The sequence below is a fragment of the Hyperolius riggenbachi genome, chromosome 6, assembly GCF_040937935.1.
Source record: "Hyperolius riggenbachi isolate aHypRig1 chromosome 6, aHypRig1.pri, whole genome shotgun sequence".
Lineage (NCBI taxonomy): Eukaryota > Metazoa > Chordata > Amphibia > Anura > Hyperoliidae > Hyperolius > Hyperolius riggenbachi.
The window spans coordinates 31,003,617-31,018,930 of NC_090651.1; the positions used below are offsets into that span (position 1 = coordinate 31,003,617).

The following is a 15,314-nucleotide window of genomic DNA, read 5'->3' on the forward strand; positions in this document are numbered from 1 at the left end:
CCTAAAAGCGAACCTGTGGTAATGAGTAAACGGCTTCCGAAACTATTTTAAGAAGTTACTTGTGACTTTACTACTGTAGGTACTGTAGTGAGTGAATAGACAGTACAAGCATGCAAGTCTGGCTCAGAACTCTCAGGGGGAGATTTATCAACGCATTACCAACAGTTTTTTCTTCTAAAACTGTTCTAACCAGCAGACGAACTGTTCTGCATGATAGTAAGAAACTTCCGAAATCCTACATAATATCGGCAGTTTAGCGTGGATTTCTAGAGCTGCACTACAGTTAAGAAAAGTGCAAATCCATTCCTAAACTGCTGCAGATTAAGAAGTGCTCAATAGCAGTTCTACAGATAGTGCAGGCTAAACATGATTTGTGAAGGGCTCCTCCCCCCTGCTGAATTCCTCCTCAGAGCCTGCTGACAGCAGATGTATTGGTTACCTCAGCAACAGCAATTTCCCTCACACACAGCACTGTCTGAGAGACCTTCCTAACTCCTACTAATCTTAACAGTTTAAGAAGGTATCTGTACAGTTTAGTGATTTCTTAGGATGTCTGAGACAGTTCTGCACAGATTTCTAAAAACCTACTAATATTTTGTCTCAGACACTCTTGATAAATGTCCCCCTCAGACTTCTTGCTGCCTACTTGTTCCAAGTCAGTGACTCAATAAGCAGTGGTGCTACAGGTGCCATTCCCAGCCATTAAACTCAGGGCAACACAGTGCAATCATGTCCTTCCCATGTGTAAAGAGCCACCAATCAATATCCCCCAACCTACATCACACCTTCCCGTTCATTGTGATCTGCCACTGCCATCAGCTTCACATATGATTAATAGTATCAATACACATATGATATGTGCAATGCAAACATTGGTTTAAAGTTAAGTCTCTGTGTGAGTTTATTGATTCTTACCTGGTCATGTGACAGGATGAAGAGGAAGTGGAAAGTGAGGAAAATAGGTCAATGAAGAGGAGGAGAGGCAGACAGATGAGCAGAGTGACACTGAAGAGGAGGCGAAAGAGACGGAAGAGGTAAGGAAAACGAAAGGGGGGTTTGGCTGGAGTGATTAAGGATGATGACTCTCAGGAGAAGGAAGAAGAGTCTGTGGTGAAGAAGAAGGATGATTCTAAGAAGACAGAGGAGTCGGTGATGAAGAATGATGATTATGGAGAGATGGAGGAGGTGGTGTATGAGTGTGTTCAAACTGATGTGATGAGGACAATGGGGGTGATTTTGAAGAGGAGGAAAAAGAGGAGAGGAGGTGAAATGGAGTCCCAATCAAGAGGAGAAGAGAGAGAAAGCTAATGAAAAGGGTGAAGATGGAGAGGAGAAAGATGGGGAGAATGGAGAGAAGGATGAGGAGAATGGAGAGGAGAAGGATGAGGAGGATGCAGAGGAGAAGGATGAGGAGAATGGAGAGGAGAAGGATGAGGAGGATGGAGAGGGGAAGGATGAAGAGACTAGAGAGAAGGATGAGGAGGATGCAGAGGAGAAGGATGAGGAGAATGGAGAGGAGAAGGATGAGGAGGATGGAGAGGGGAAGGATGAGGAGAGTAGAGAGGATGAGGAGAATGCAGAGGAGAAGGACGAGGAGAATGCAGAGAAGAAGGATGAGGAGGATGGAGAGGGGAAGGATGAGGAGAGTAGAGAGGATGAGGAGAATGCAGAGGAGAAGGACGAGGAGAATGCAGAGAAGAAGGATGAGGAGAACGCAGAGGAGAAGGATGAGGAGAAGGATGAGGAGAAAGAAGAGGAGGATGGAGAGGAGAATGATGAAGAGAATAGGGAGAAGGATGAGGAGAATGGAGAGGGGAAGGATGAGGAGAATGGAGAGGAGAAGGATGAGGAGAGTAGAGAGAAGGATGAGGAGAATGCCGAGGAGAAGGATGAGGGGGATGGAGAGGAGAATGATGAGGAGAGTAGAGAGAAGGATGAGGAGAATGCCGAGGAGAAGGATGAGGGGGATGGAGAGGAGAAGGATGAGGAGAATGAAGAGGGGAAGGATGAAGAGACTAGAGAGAAGGATGAGGAGGATGCAGAGGAGAAGGGTGAGGATAATGCAGAGGAGAGGGATGAGGAGAATGCCGAGGAGAAGGATGGGGAGAATGCAGAGGAGAAGGATGAGGAGAATGGAGAGGGGAAGGATGAAGAGACTAGAGAGAAGGATGAGGAGAATGCAGAGGAGAAGGATGAGGAGGATGCAGAGGAGAAGGATGAGGATAATGCAGAGGAGAAGGATGAGGAGAATGGAGAGGGGAAGGATGAAGAGACTAGAGAGAAGGATGAGGAGAATGCAGAGGAGAAGGATGAGGAGGATGCAGAGGAGAAGGATGAGTAGAATGGAGAGAAGGATGAGGAGAATGAAGAGGAGAAGGATGAGGAGAGTAGAGAGGATGAGGAGAATGCAAAGGAGAAGGATGAGGAGAATGCAGAGAAGAAGGATGAGGAGAATTCAGAGGAGAATGCAGAGGAGAAGGATGAGGAGAATGGAGAGGGAAGGATGAAGAGAATAAAGAGAAGGATGAGGAGAATGCAGAGGAGAAGGATGAGGAGAATGGAGAGGAGAAGGGTGAGGAGAGTAGAGAGAAGGATGAGGAGAATGCAGAGGAGAAGGATGAGGAGGATGGAGAGGAGAATGATGAGGAGAGTAGAGAGAAGGATGAGGAGAATGCAGAGGAGAAGGATCAGGAGAATGCGGAGGAGAAGGATGGGGAGAATGCGGAGGAGAAGGATGGGGAGAATGGAGAGAAGGATGAGGAGAATGAAAAGGAGAAGGATGAGGAGAATGGAGAGAAGGATGAGGAGGATGTAGAGGAGAAGGATGGGTAGAATGGAGAGAAGGATGAGGAGAATGAAAAGGAGAAGGATGAGGAGAATGGAGAGAAGGATGAGGAGGATGTAGAGGAGAAGGATGAGGAGAGTAGAGAGGATGAGGAGAATGCAGAGGAGAAGGACGAGGAGAATGCAGAGAAGAAGGATGAGGAGAATGCAGAGGGAAGGATGAAGAGAATAAAGAGAAGGATGAGGAGAATGCAGAGGAGAAGGATGAGGAGAAGGGTGAGGAGAGTAGAGAGAAGGATGAGGAGAATGCAGAGGAGAAGGATGAGGAGGATGGAGAGGAGAATGATGAGGAGAAGAATGAGGAGAATGGAGAGGGAAAGGATGAAGAGACTAGAGAGAAGGATGAGGAGAATGCAGAGGAGAAGGATGAGGAGGATGCAGAGAAGAAGAATGAGGAGAATGCAGAGGAGAAGGATGAGGAGAAGGATGAGGAGAATGCAGAGGAGAAGGATGAGGAGAATGCAGAGGAGAAGGATGAGGAGAAGGATGAGGAGAATGAAGAAGAGAAGGATGAGGAGAATGCAGAGGAGAAGGATGAGGAGAAGGATGAGGAGAATGCAGAGGAGAAGGATGAGGAGAAGGATGAGGAGAATGCAGAGAAGAAGGATGAGGAGAATGCAGAGGAGAAGGATGAGGAGAATGGAGAGGGGAAGGATGAAAAGAATAAAGAGAAGGATGAGGAGGATGCAGAGGAGAAGGATGAGGAGGATGCAGAGGAGAAGGATGAGGAGGATGGAGAGGAGAATGATGAAGAGAATAGAGAGAAGGATGAGGAGAATGCAGAGAAGGATGAGGAGAATGGAGAGGGGAAGGATGAAGAGACTAGAGAGAAGGATGAGGAGAATGCAGAGGAGAAGGATGAGGAGGATGCAGAGAAGAAGAATGAGGAGAATGCAGAGGAGAATGCAGAGGAGAAGGATGAGGAGAATGCAGAGGAGAAGGATGAGGAGAATGCAGAGGAGAAGGATGAGGAGAAGGATGAGGAGAATGAAGAAGAGAAGGATGAGGAGAATGCAGAGGAGAAGGATGAGGAGAAGGATGAGGAGAATGCAGAGGAGAAGGATGAGGAGAAGGATGAGGAGAATGCAGAGAAGAAGGATGAGGAGAATGCAGAGGAGAAGGATGAGGAGAATGGAGAGGGGAAGGATGAAAAGAATAAAGAGAAGGATGAGGAGGATGCAGAGGAGAAGGATGAGGAGGATGCAGAGGAGAAGGATGAGGAGGATGGAGAGGAGAATGATGAAGAGAATAGAGAGAAGGATGAGGAGAATGCAGAGAAGGATGAGGAGAATGGAGAGGGGAAGGATGAAGAGAATAGAGAGAAGGATGAGGAGAATGCAGAGGAGAAGGGAGAGGAGGATGTAAAGGAGAATGATTAGGAGAAGAGTACACAGTTTAAAAAGAACCCGAGGTTAGAGACATATGGAGGCCGCCACATTTATTTCCTTTTTAAACGATGCCAGTTGCCTGGCTGTTCTGCTGACCCACTGCCTCTAATGCTTTTAGTCATAGACCCTGAACAAGCATGCCGATGAGATGTTTCTGGCAAAAATCTGAAAAGCATGCTTGTTTCAGGTGTGTGATTCAGACACTACTGACCAGAAACATCAGCAGGACTGCCAGGAAACTGGCATTGTTGAAAAGGAAATAAATATGGCATATCCCATAGGTCTCTCACCTTGGGTTCCTGTTCAGCACTCGGTGGACATTATTATGGTCACACCCCACCAGAGCGGTCCAGCAGCAGGGGCAGTCACTCCCATGGGTATGATTGCTATTTTTTATGCATAATATTTACACAGCAATTTCAGATGAGAGGGTGATTTTGCTATTCGCTTGGCTGCTCTCTTTGACTTTAGCAGTGACTCGAGTTATAATAAGGCTTCTCTGTGACTGTGGAAGGCAAAAATTACTTTTTCGAGGAGCTATATAAACATGATTTGGCTTTTTTCTCGTCCGCCATCCTGCGCTCGCCTTCTGAGATGAAAGCCGTAAAATGACCCTGGAGTGCTTTTATCATCCAATATACTCCCAGCCTTATTACTCCCGCGCGCGCCCACGTTCTGCCGCCGTACAGCGCGGGGACATCAGCCGTTACCAGGACAGCAGCATGTATAGGTTATTGTGAAATTGAGATAACGGGAATTATCAGCGCTCATTCGTGCCGCGTCCTCCATCACAGCACAATGCAGCGCTTCCTAATCGGAGGCAGTAAATGCGCCGATTTACATCACAAGATAAATGTGCGGGCTGGCGAGGAAAATTACCCACAATACAAAAGGACTCAGGATAAAAGAACATTTTGCACTTAAACAAGTATTTCGTTTTTTTTTCCTATGCTAAATATAATTTTGTTATAGAACAGAAATTTGCATTTACTCCCTTTTATGTGAGCAAGAAGGTTTAAAGAGAAACTCCAGTAAAAAAAAAAAAAGTGCTTTATTTTTACAATAATTATGTATAAATGATTTAGTCAGTGTTTGCCCATTGTAAAAGCTTTCCTTTCCCTGATTTACATTCTGGCATTTATCACATGGTGACATCTTTACTGCTGGCAGGTGATGCCAGTGGAAGGAGATGCAGCTTTTTTGGCAGTTGGAAACAGCTGTAAACAGCCGTTATTTCCCACAATGCATCAAGGCTCCCACAGTGTGATGTCAGAGCCATGAACCTCACAGTTTCCTGTAAGAGAGGGGTTTCATCACAGTATCAGCCATACAGCGCCCCCTGATGATCCGTTTGTGAAAAGGAATAGATTTCTTATGGGAAAGGGGGTATCAGCTACTGATTGGGATGAAGTTCAATTCTTGGTCACGGTTTCTCTTTAAAGGAATCATCAGGCAACTTTATCTCAAATCTGATTTACTTACCTGGGGCTTTCTCCAGACCCACGCAGACAGCTCGGTTCGCAGACGCCGGCCCGGGGTCCATGCACGGTGAAGAGGACGTCCTTACTGCACCTGCGTGAAGCGCCACTGTCAATCAAGGCCACGTCGTCCGTGGTGTACTTCGCAGGCGCAGAACTACATTCATCGCACATCTAATGTATTGCAGTGCCGCTGCAGACTATTTAAATTGTTTCCTATTCTCTTACAAAGCTCACTATAAGGCTCCCTGCACACTGCAAATCTGTTTTGCGATTCCGATTCCGTTTCCGATTTTCAATTCCGATTTTCCCTGAATAAATTTAAGAGAAAAACGGATAAAAAAATGCAGCATGCAGTAAAGATTAAGGGCTTGTTTCCACTGTTGCGACGCAATTTCGGCCGCATTCCGACGCTTGTAAAAACGCATGCGGATGTGTTTCCACATGCGTTTTTACCCGCGATTTCGCCTGCGATTTCGCATGGCAGGGTGCCATGCGAAATTAACCATGACACTGCCAGGGCTAAATAAAATTGAAAAAGGTGCGAAATCGCACGCGAAATCGCGGGTAAAAACGCATGTAACAAACGCATGCGTTTTTACTATTAAATACATTAGCGGCGATTCGCACGGATTCCCGACGCAGGCGAAATCGTTGGCTCTTTTGTGCGTTTTTTTCACGCTGAAAAAAACGCACCTCAACAACGCTACAGTGGAAACAGGCCCATCCACTTGCATTACATGTGCGGATCTGAAATGGATGAAGAAGCTGGCAGGCACTCGGTAGATGCTGTATATGACAGTCAGGTGAACAAGCATCCAAGAAACTATGTGCTCAAGACTCAAAAGACAAAGTCTATGGAGTAAAAATGGGAGGAAGCGGAAAAAGTCTGGCACTATAGTTTAATAACTGAGAATAGAGCAGTGCAAAAACATGTCCATCAAAGCATAACAACACATTGCTGATAGCTGACAAATGGTGAAGCAAGGGCAAAGTTGCATTGCTTGTGCTCAAAAACTGTACCTGGATGGTGGGGGGTAGCAGGTGTGGGCGCCAAAAGGGTGTACGGCCTAACGACCGTTTCGCAGGGCAAAAACGCCTTACCTCAGGTGCACTTACCTCAGAAGAAGCCAGGCGTTTTTGCCCTGCGAAACGGTCGTTAGGCCGTACACCCTTTTGGCGCCCACACCTGCTACCCCCCACCATCCAGGTACAGTTTTTGAGCACAAGCAATGCAACTTTGCCCTTGTTTCAACATGTGCGGATCTGCATGCGTTGGACGCATGCAGATTCGCGATAGTGGGAACGAGCCCTCAAAATCAGAATCGGAATCGCATGCAGTGTGCAGGGAGCCTAAGAAATATAGCTGAAACTACTCAAACTTATACAGTTAATAACGGTTTTCAGGCTGGTTTCATAGTGGGACGTTAAAGTCCCATGGTACAGCAGCCAGTAACGCAGCCTAACTCACAGCACTGTAAAACCAATGTGCTGTTCACAGTGCCCACGTTGCGTTATATAGTAACGCAGCACGTTTAAACAAAGTGCTGCCTGCTGTACGTTATACTGGGCTAAGCCACGTTAGTCTGTTTGCACATGCTCAGTAATGTTGGAGGAGGAGGTCTCCCCTCCTCCTCCACGGCCAGCCACATGGCTAATTAATATTCACTGCACTGTGGTGACTCATGGTGAGACTGTAGTGTTGTCCAGATCATGAACGAATCGTTCATTTGATCCAGATCTGTTTTTTTGTGAGTCGAATCATCCGGATCATCACAATGAAAGATTCGGTTCACAGTGGATGTCTGTCTGGAAGAAACAGGAACATACAGAATGTACAGTGCAGGGAAAGTCCTGTCCTGCTAGTCATCTTTTGAATGATCCGATTCAAATGATCCGAATCCTTAAAAAGATCCAGACTTTCTATCACTAGCCTGGAGCGGCTGCTTTGAGAGCTGCATAACGCAGCTCAATCTGACGTCCAACTTCAACACCACCATGCGTTGCGTTAGGGGCACGTTATGCGACCATAACGTCCCCCTAAAACGCAACTTCTTGGTGTGTAAGTAGCCTCAATCCAGCTCAGATGATCTATAGATGACTGCTCTGAGCTATATCATGCCATAGATGGGGTGGCTGCTACTCTCAGCCTATTAGGCCAAGAAAATTAGAGGGTGTTAGTTACTCAATTTGGCGTTTACTTAATGCAATTTATAGCTTATTATATATGCATTTGAATTTCTAGGATTCTTTTTGTCTTCCATACTCAAAATGTACAGCAACAAGAAAAAGTATGTGAACCCTTTGGAGTTATATGGATTTCTGCACAAATTGGTCATAATATGTGAAGAGGAATGGTCAAGAATTACTCCTGACCGTTGTGCACGTCTGATCTGCAACTACAGGAAACGTTTTGCTGACGTTATTGCTGCCAAAGGAGGTTCAACCAGTTATTAAATCCAAAGGGTTCTTGTATTTTTGTGCAGAAATTCATATAATCCAGAGGGTTCACATAATTTTTCTTGCTACTGTATGTCAAGTTGTACTGGTACTATCTTTTGGCTATTTGTAAGTTTATATTTGTTGACTTTTTCGCTTCAATAAAACTTGATTGAGAAAGGAATGGTTTCCTATTCTGCATTTGTGACTTTCCTTTATTTAAAAATTTGAGCTGCTTTTTTGTGTGTGATGCAGTTTGTGTTTCAATGTAAGTCAATCTGAACACAGAAAAGCAATGATTGGAATGAAAAATCGCATGCAATTTGGAAGTTAATGATATGTATTTTTCCTTGTAAGTTAAAGAGACCCAGAGACGCAAAAAAATCACATATTTATACATACCTGGGGCTTCCTCGAGCCCTAGCAGCCTGGATCGCTCCCACGCCGCCTTTCTCCGCTGCCTCTGTCCGCCGGTACCGGGTCCCGTCATTTCGGCCTGTCGACGCAAGCGCATTGCGCTCCCTCCGTACTGCGCAGGTGCTCGCATACAGAGCTGGAGGGCGCCCCTGTGCATGCGGAAGACTGGTCGCGTCCGGCGATACCAAACGATAGAGCGGAGGACGGTGGCGTGGGAGCGATCCAGGCTTATGGGGCTGGAAGAAGCCCCAGGTATGTATGACATCTTTTTTTCATTTTTAGCATAGGTTCGTCTCTGGTTCCCTTTAACTTGATTAGAATTCACAGAAAAATTGCACAGCACAGTTTTGCATACAAGTGCAAATAAAACCCAAGCACAAAAAAACAACTTTGTTCAAATGAGAATACAAAAATTGTAAACACATAATAGAAAACTACAGACATGAAACTGGTATGGGTGGGTAGTACTATGCATGTGCTCATTTGTGCTGCAAAAATCATCTTTCTATCTTTTATAGTTTTTGAGATATTCACAATTTTATAAAGGTCAAAAGTTCACTCAGGCTCACTCACCCTTTGGGAGGTTGTAGAGGAGGCTGAGTGAACTTTTGACCTTTGTAAAAACGTAAATATCTCTAAAACTGGAAAAAGAAAGAGGATCTTTGCAGCACAAATGAGCACATGCACAACCAGGGGCGTTGCTTGCCCCAAAGATCAGTGGTACGTGCCCCGGATCTATTCTGTGGTGCCCTGGATGTCCCCCAGGCCGATTCAGCTGTGGTGTTCAATGGCAGGCATGCTGGGAGCTGCGGTGCATCAATCGAGGGTATGCTATATGCTGTGGTGCCTCTATGTGGGCATACTGGGTGCTTAGATGCCTCTATGTGGGCATACTGGGTGCTTTGGTGCCTGCTAGGTGCTGTGATGCCTTTATGGGGGCATGCAGGGAGCTGTGACTCTTTTTATAGGGGCATGCTGGGAGTTGTAGTGGCTCAATGGGAGGCCCGTGGGAGCAGGGGAGGAGTTCCACTAGAAGGTCACGGAATGCTATGGGTGGACTGCCAGATGACCTGGCAGAAGGCCAGCCCACCCAACATAAAGCTAATACTGCCTGCACAGAAGCCAGGTAACTCTGCATAGTTATGTTTAAATTACATGCCTATTTAAGTGATATGCTGCATATTTTTTTGTATTAATGGAGAGGGGGCTTCACCCAACATTTTGCTGGGCATGCCTACTTAGGCCGCTGTTAAGTGCATGTAAATTTGGCTCCACCTCTGATCACACCCACATTATGGTGCATGGCCACACCCATTTTCCATCTGGAGTGCCCAAAAATGCCCCGGATTTCTTAGGACCCTAGCAACACCTCCGTGCACAACACTACCCACTCATACCAGTTTCATGTCTGTAGGTTGTTGTACGGGGCTGGGTGATGGTATCGTTTTGGAAATAATAAGTGCTATTCTCTTCAAAATGAAAGCAGCACAAATCTTAATCTTTGCAGCACAAACATAGCACTAACCAATCATGGTGGAATTCTTATTTGTGCTGATTGTAGGGGGGTAGGGAGCTTCACGGAGCTCAACAAATACAGAAACTGAATGGGATGTAGTTCCCTCTCTAGAGGAAATGACCTCACATATCACATGATTGCACAAGAGAAAGATTGGCACTCTGAACAGTGTGTTCAGGAAAGCAAGCTCAACTTCCCTGCAAGCTCTGCGCTTCTGGTTACTGCCAGATAAGGAAGGGGGGGGGGGGGGGGGGGCTTACAATATTTCTGAGTGTGAAAATGTTACAAGGATGAAGGATAACTGGATGTCGCTATGTACACTCATGCTCAGAGGGGGAGATTGGAGAGAGGGCAGCTTCACTGCTGTGCACTCCTCCAAAGTCTTGCAGTGAAGTTCTGGGATGCACAGATAAACTTTCCATTTCAGATTCTCATAACACAAGCTAATGGGGGAACTAGAGAGACATTTATGTGATAGAAATCCTGGTTCATTCCTACACTGAGCTCATCCATTAAGGGAAGGACTGGCCTAAGGCAGCTCATAGACGAGAGATAGAGGCCATCCATAATTGTTCTTTAAAAGCATTACAGCACAGCAAGCAGAAAGAAAGGGTGAAGCCAGGGGGCAGCTGATTGTCACAGAGAGGCTCCACGTGCCACCGGTCACTAGAGAACGCTTCCGAAAGAGACAGGAATGCCAGCAATGAACTGCCTCATATACTGAATACAGTATACAAAAATGGAAAAAACTGCCAAGATCCCAAATGATGACCCTTCATAATTGGAGAACAAGAATTCCCTACCAGATCCATAATCTAACACACACACACACCACATACCACATACACACACCACATACCACACACACACACCATACACACACACACACACCATACACACACACACACACACACACACACCATACACACACACCATACACACATACACACACACACACACCACACACACACACACACACACACACACCATACACATACACACATCTGTGATAAGAGGACAATGATTACCCAACTCACGATTTTAGGCATAGGCAAACCAGGCAGATGCCAAGGGTGACACTTGCAAGAGGAGCGCTTCAATAAGAGAATGAGGATTCTCTAGCAGATCTATAATAAGAAGATGAAGTTTCTGCCCAGTAGATCTAGAATAACATGGTAAAGATTCTCCAGCAGATCTAGAATAGGAGGATGATGATTCCCTAGCAGATATAGAATAACTAGATTCCTCAGCAGATCTAGAATCAGAAGATGATTCCTCAGCAGATCTAGAATCAGAAGATGATTCCTCAGCAGATCTAGAATCAGAAGATGATTCCTCAGCAGATCTAGAATCAGAAGATGATTCCTCAGCAGATCTAGAATCAGAAGATGATTCCTCAGCAGATCTAGAATCAGAAGATTCCTCAGCAGATCTAGAATAAAAAGATTTCTCAGCAGATCTAGAATAAGAAGATTCCTCAGCAGATCTAGAATAAAAAGATTTCTTAGCAGATCTAGAATAAGAAGATTCCTCAGCAGATCTAGAATAAGAAGATTCCTCAGCAGATCTAGAATAAGAAGATTCCTCAGCAGATCTAGACCAAGAAGAGGATTCCTTAGCAGATCTAGAATAAGAAGATTCCTCAGCAGATCTAGTATAAGATGATTTATCAGCAGATTTAGAACAAGAAGAGGATTCCTCAGCAGATCTAGAATAAGAAGATTCCTCAGCAGATCTAGTATAAGATGATTTATCAGCAGATTTAGAACAAAAAGATGATTCCTCAGCAGATCTAGAATAAGATGATTCCTCAGCAGATCTAGAACAAGAAGATTCCCCAGCAGATCTAGAACAAGAAGATTCCTCAGCAGATCTAGAATTAGAAGATTCCCCAGCAGATCTAGAATTAGAAGATTTCTCAGCAGATCTAGAATCAGAAGATTCCTCAGCAGATCTAGAATACAAAGTTAAGTATTCCCCAAGAGATCTGAAATAAGATGAAGTCTCCCTCACAGATCTATAATAGGAAGACAATGATTCCCCCCCCCCCCCCCCCCCCCCCCCTCCCCCCCGCAGATCTATAATAATAAGATGAGGATTCGCCAGCATTTATAGAACATATTGTGACAGAAGCAGTAAAGATTGATTACAATACAAACAGTGCAGAAATCCTATCTGGATAACTGATGTGAGCACTGCAGCAGGTTCTTGTCTCTTCTCTAAGGCGCATACACATCCACCATTCCTCTTGCCCATCATGAGTGCTGTACTGGCAATATGCAGGTTTAGGAAAGAAAGGTGTGTTTGGCACACCTGAGTTGGCTTGTGTACATAGCTTAAAATTAATTTGGCCAATGATGTCTCTTGCATCACCACAATAAGTAAACCCAACAGGTACAACATTAGATGTGTTGTGATCCAGCCAAACTCTAGCAAGTGAGACCTGAACCTTACAGGGGTGGGCCGGGGTGGATAGCTGTGTCCCGATTGTGACTTTTCCTGCTGGACAGTCTACACCACTGAGTTTGTTTTAATAGTGGGGGGAGCAATAACACATCACATGGACACTATAGGAGGGGAACGATAACAGATCAGGGGGGCACTATAGCAGGGGAGCGATAACAGATCAGGGGGCACTATAGCAGGGGAGCGATAACAGATCAGGGAGGTACTATAGTGGGGGAGCAATAACAGATAAGGGGGGCACTATAGCAGGGGACCAATAACAGATCAGGGGACACTATAGTGGGGGAGAAATAACAGATCAGGGGGGCACTATAGCAGGGGAGCAATAGCAGATCAGGGGACACTATAGTGGGGGAGCAATAACAGATCAGGGGGGCACTATAGTGGGGGAGCAATAACAGATCAGAGGGACACTATAGCAGGGGAGCAATAACAGATCAGAGAGACACTATAGCAGGGGAGCAATTACAGATCAGAGGGACACTATAGCAGGGGAGCAATTACAGATCAGAGAGACACTATAGCAGGGGAGCAATTACAGATCAGGGGGCACTATAGCAGGGGAGCAATAACAGATCAGGGGACACTATAGCAGGGGAGCAATTACAGATCAGAGAGACACTATAGCAGGGGAGCAATTACAGATCAGGGGGCACTATAGCAGGGGAGCAATAACAGATCAGGGGGCACTATAGCAGGGGAGCAATAACAGATCAGGGGGCACTATAGCAGGGGAGCAATAACAGATCAGAGGGACACTATAGCAGGGGAGCAATAACAGATCAGGGGGCACTATAGTGGGGGAGCAATAACAGATCAGAGGGACACTATAGCAGGGAAGCAATAACAGATCAGAGGGACACTATAGCAGGGGAGCAATAACAGATCAGAGGGACACTATAGCAGGGGAGCAATTACAGATCAGAGGGACACTATAGGAGGGGAACAATAACAGATAAGGTGGGCACTATAATGGTGGAGCAATAACAGATCAGGGGGGCACTATAGCAGGGGACCAATAACAGATCGGGGGGGCACTATAGCAGGGGAGCAATAACAGATCAGGAGGCACTATAGCAGGGGAGCAATAACAGATCAGGGGGCACTATAGCAGGGGAACAATAACAGATCAGGAGGCACTATAGCAGGGGAGCAATAACAGATCAGGGGGGCACTATAGCAGGGGAACAATAACAGATCAGGAGGCACTATAGCAGGGGAGCAATAAGAGATCAGGGGGCACTATAGTGGGGGAGCAATAACAGATCAGGGACACTATAGCAGGGGAGCAATAACAGATCAGGGGGCACTATAGCAGGGGAGCAATAACAGATCAGGAGGCACTATAGCAGGGGAACAATAACAGATCAGGAGGCACTATAGCAGGGGAGCAATAACAGATCAGGAGGCACTATAGCAGGGGAACAATAACAGATCAGGGGGGCACTATAGCAGGGGAACAATAACAGATCAGGAGGCACTATAGCAGGGGAGCAATAAGAGATCAGGGGGCACTATAGTGGGGGAGCAATAACAGATCAGGGGGCACTATAGCAGGGGAACAATAACAGATCAGGAGGCACTATAGCAGGGGAGCAATAAGAGATCAGGGGGCACTATAGTGGGGGAGCAATAACAGATCAGGGGGCACTATAGCAGGGGAGCAATAACAGATCAGGAGGCACTATAGCAGGGGAGCAATAACAGATCAGGGGGCACTATAGCAGGGGAACAATAACAGATCAGGAGGCACTATAGCAGGGGAGCAATAACAGATCAGGGGGCACTATAGCAGGGGAACAATAACAGATCAGGGGGCACTATAGCAGGGGAGCAATAACAGATCAGGGGGCACTATAGCAGGGGAACAATAACAGATCAGGAGGCACTATAGCAGGGGAGCAATAACAGATCAGGGGGCACTATAGCAGGGGAACAATAACAGATCAGGGGGCACTATAGCAGGGTAGCAATAACAGATCAGGGGGCACTATAGTGGGGGAGCAATAACAGATCAGGGGGCACTATAGCAGGGGAGCAATAACAGATCAGGGGGCACTATAGTGGGGGAGCAATAACAGATCAGAGGGACACTATAGCAGGGGAACAATAACCGATCAGGGGGCACTATAGTGGGGGAGCAATAACAGATCAGGGAGGCACTATAGCAGGGGAGCAATAACAGATCAGGAGGCACTTTAGCAGGGGAGCAATAAGAGATCAGGGGGGCACTATAGTGGGGGAGCAATAACAGATCAGGGGGGCACTATAGTGGGGGAGCAATAACAGATCAGGGGGCACTATAGCAGGGGAGCAATAACAGATCAGGAGGCACTATAGTGGGGGAGCAATAACAGATCAGGGGGGCACTATAGTGGGGGAGAAATAACAGATCAGGGGGCACTATAGCAGGGGAGCAATAACAGATCAGGGAGGCACTATAGTGGGGGAGCAATAACAGATCAGGGGGCACTATAGCAGGGGAGCAATAACAGATCAGGAGGCACTTTAGCAGGGGAGCAATAAGAGATCAGGGGGCACTATAGTGGGGGAGCAATAACAGATCAGGGGGCACTATAGCAGGGGAGCAATAACAGATCAGGGGGGCACTATAGTGGGGGAGCAATAACAGATCAGGGGGCACTATAGTGGGGGAGCAATAACAGATCAGGGGGCACTATAGTGGGGGAGCAATAACAGATCAGAGTGACACTATAGCAGGGGAACAATAACAGATCAGGGAGGCACTATAGCAGGGGAGCAATA

The 15,314-nt window shown here is 46.3% G+C and overlaps 2 protein-coding genes across 5 annotated transcripts in view; one reads left to right on the top strand and one right to left on the bottom strand.

Moving 5' to 3' along the window:
* LOC137521250 (protein starmaker-like) overlaps nt 1-4,223 on the top strand; it is a 12,433-nt gene extending 8,210 nt beyond the window's left edge. Inside the window, exons 4-7 of the mRNA XM_068240241.1 lie at nt 1,096-1,196; nt 1,243-2,337; nt 2,496-2,828; nt 2,996-4,223. Of these exons, the coding sequence (XP_068096342.1) occupies nt 1,096-1,196; nt 1,243-2,337; nt 2,496-2,828; nt 2,996-4,223 (2,757 nt within the window). The remainder of the gene's footprint in view (nt 1-1,095; nt 1,197-1,242; nt 2,338-2,495; nt 2,829-2,995) is intronic.
* Nucleotides 1-15,314, bottom strand: part of TTC39A (tetratricopeptide repeat domain 39A) — a 109,197-nt gene that overhangs the window by 84,103 nt on the left and 9,780 nt on the right. For 3 of the 4 annotated variants that reach the window (XM_068242435.1, XM_068242434.1, XM_068242437.1), the window contains exon 1: nt 5,715-6,671. The exons of the other annotated variant lie outside the window; for it this stretch is intronic. In XM_068242435.1, the coding sequence (XP_068098536.1) occupies nt 5,715-5,884 (170 nt within the window). In that variant the 5' untranslated portion in view covers nt 5,885-6,671. Of the gene's footprint in view, nt 1-5,714; nt 6,672-15,314 lie in introns of those variants that run through there. 4 annotated transcript variants of the gene reach the window in all.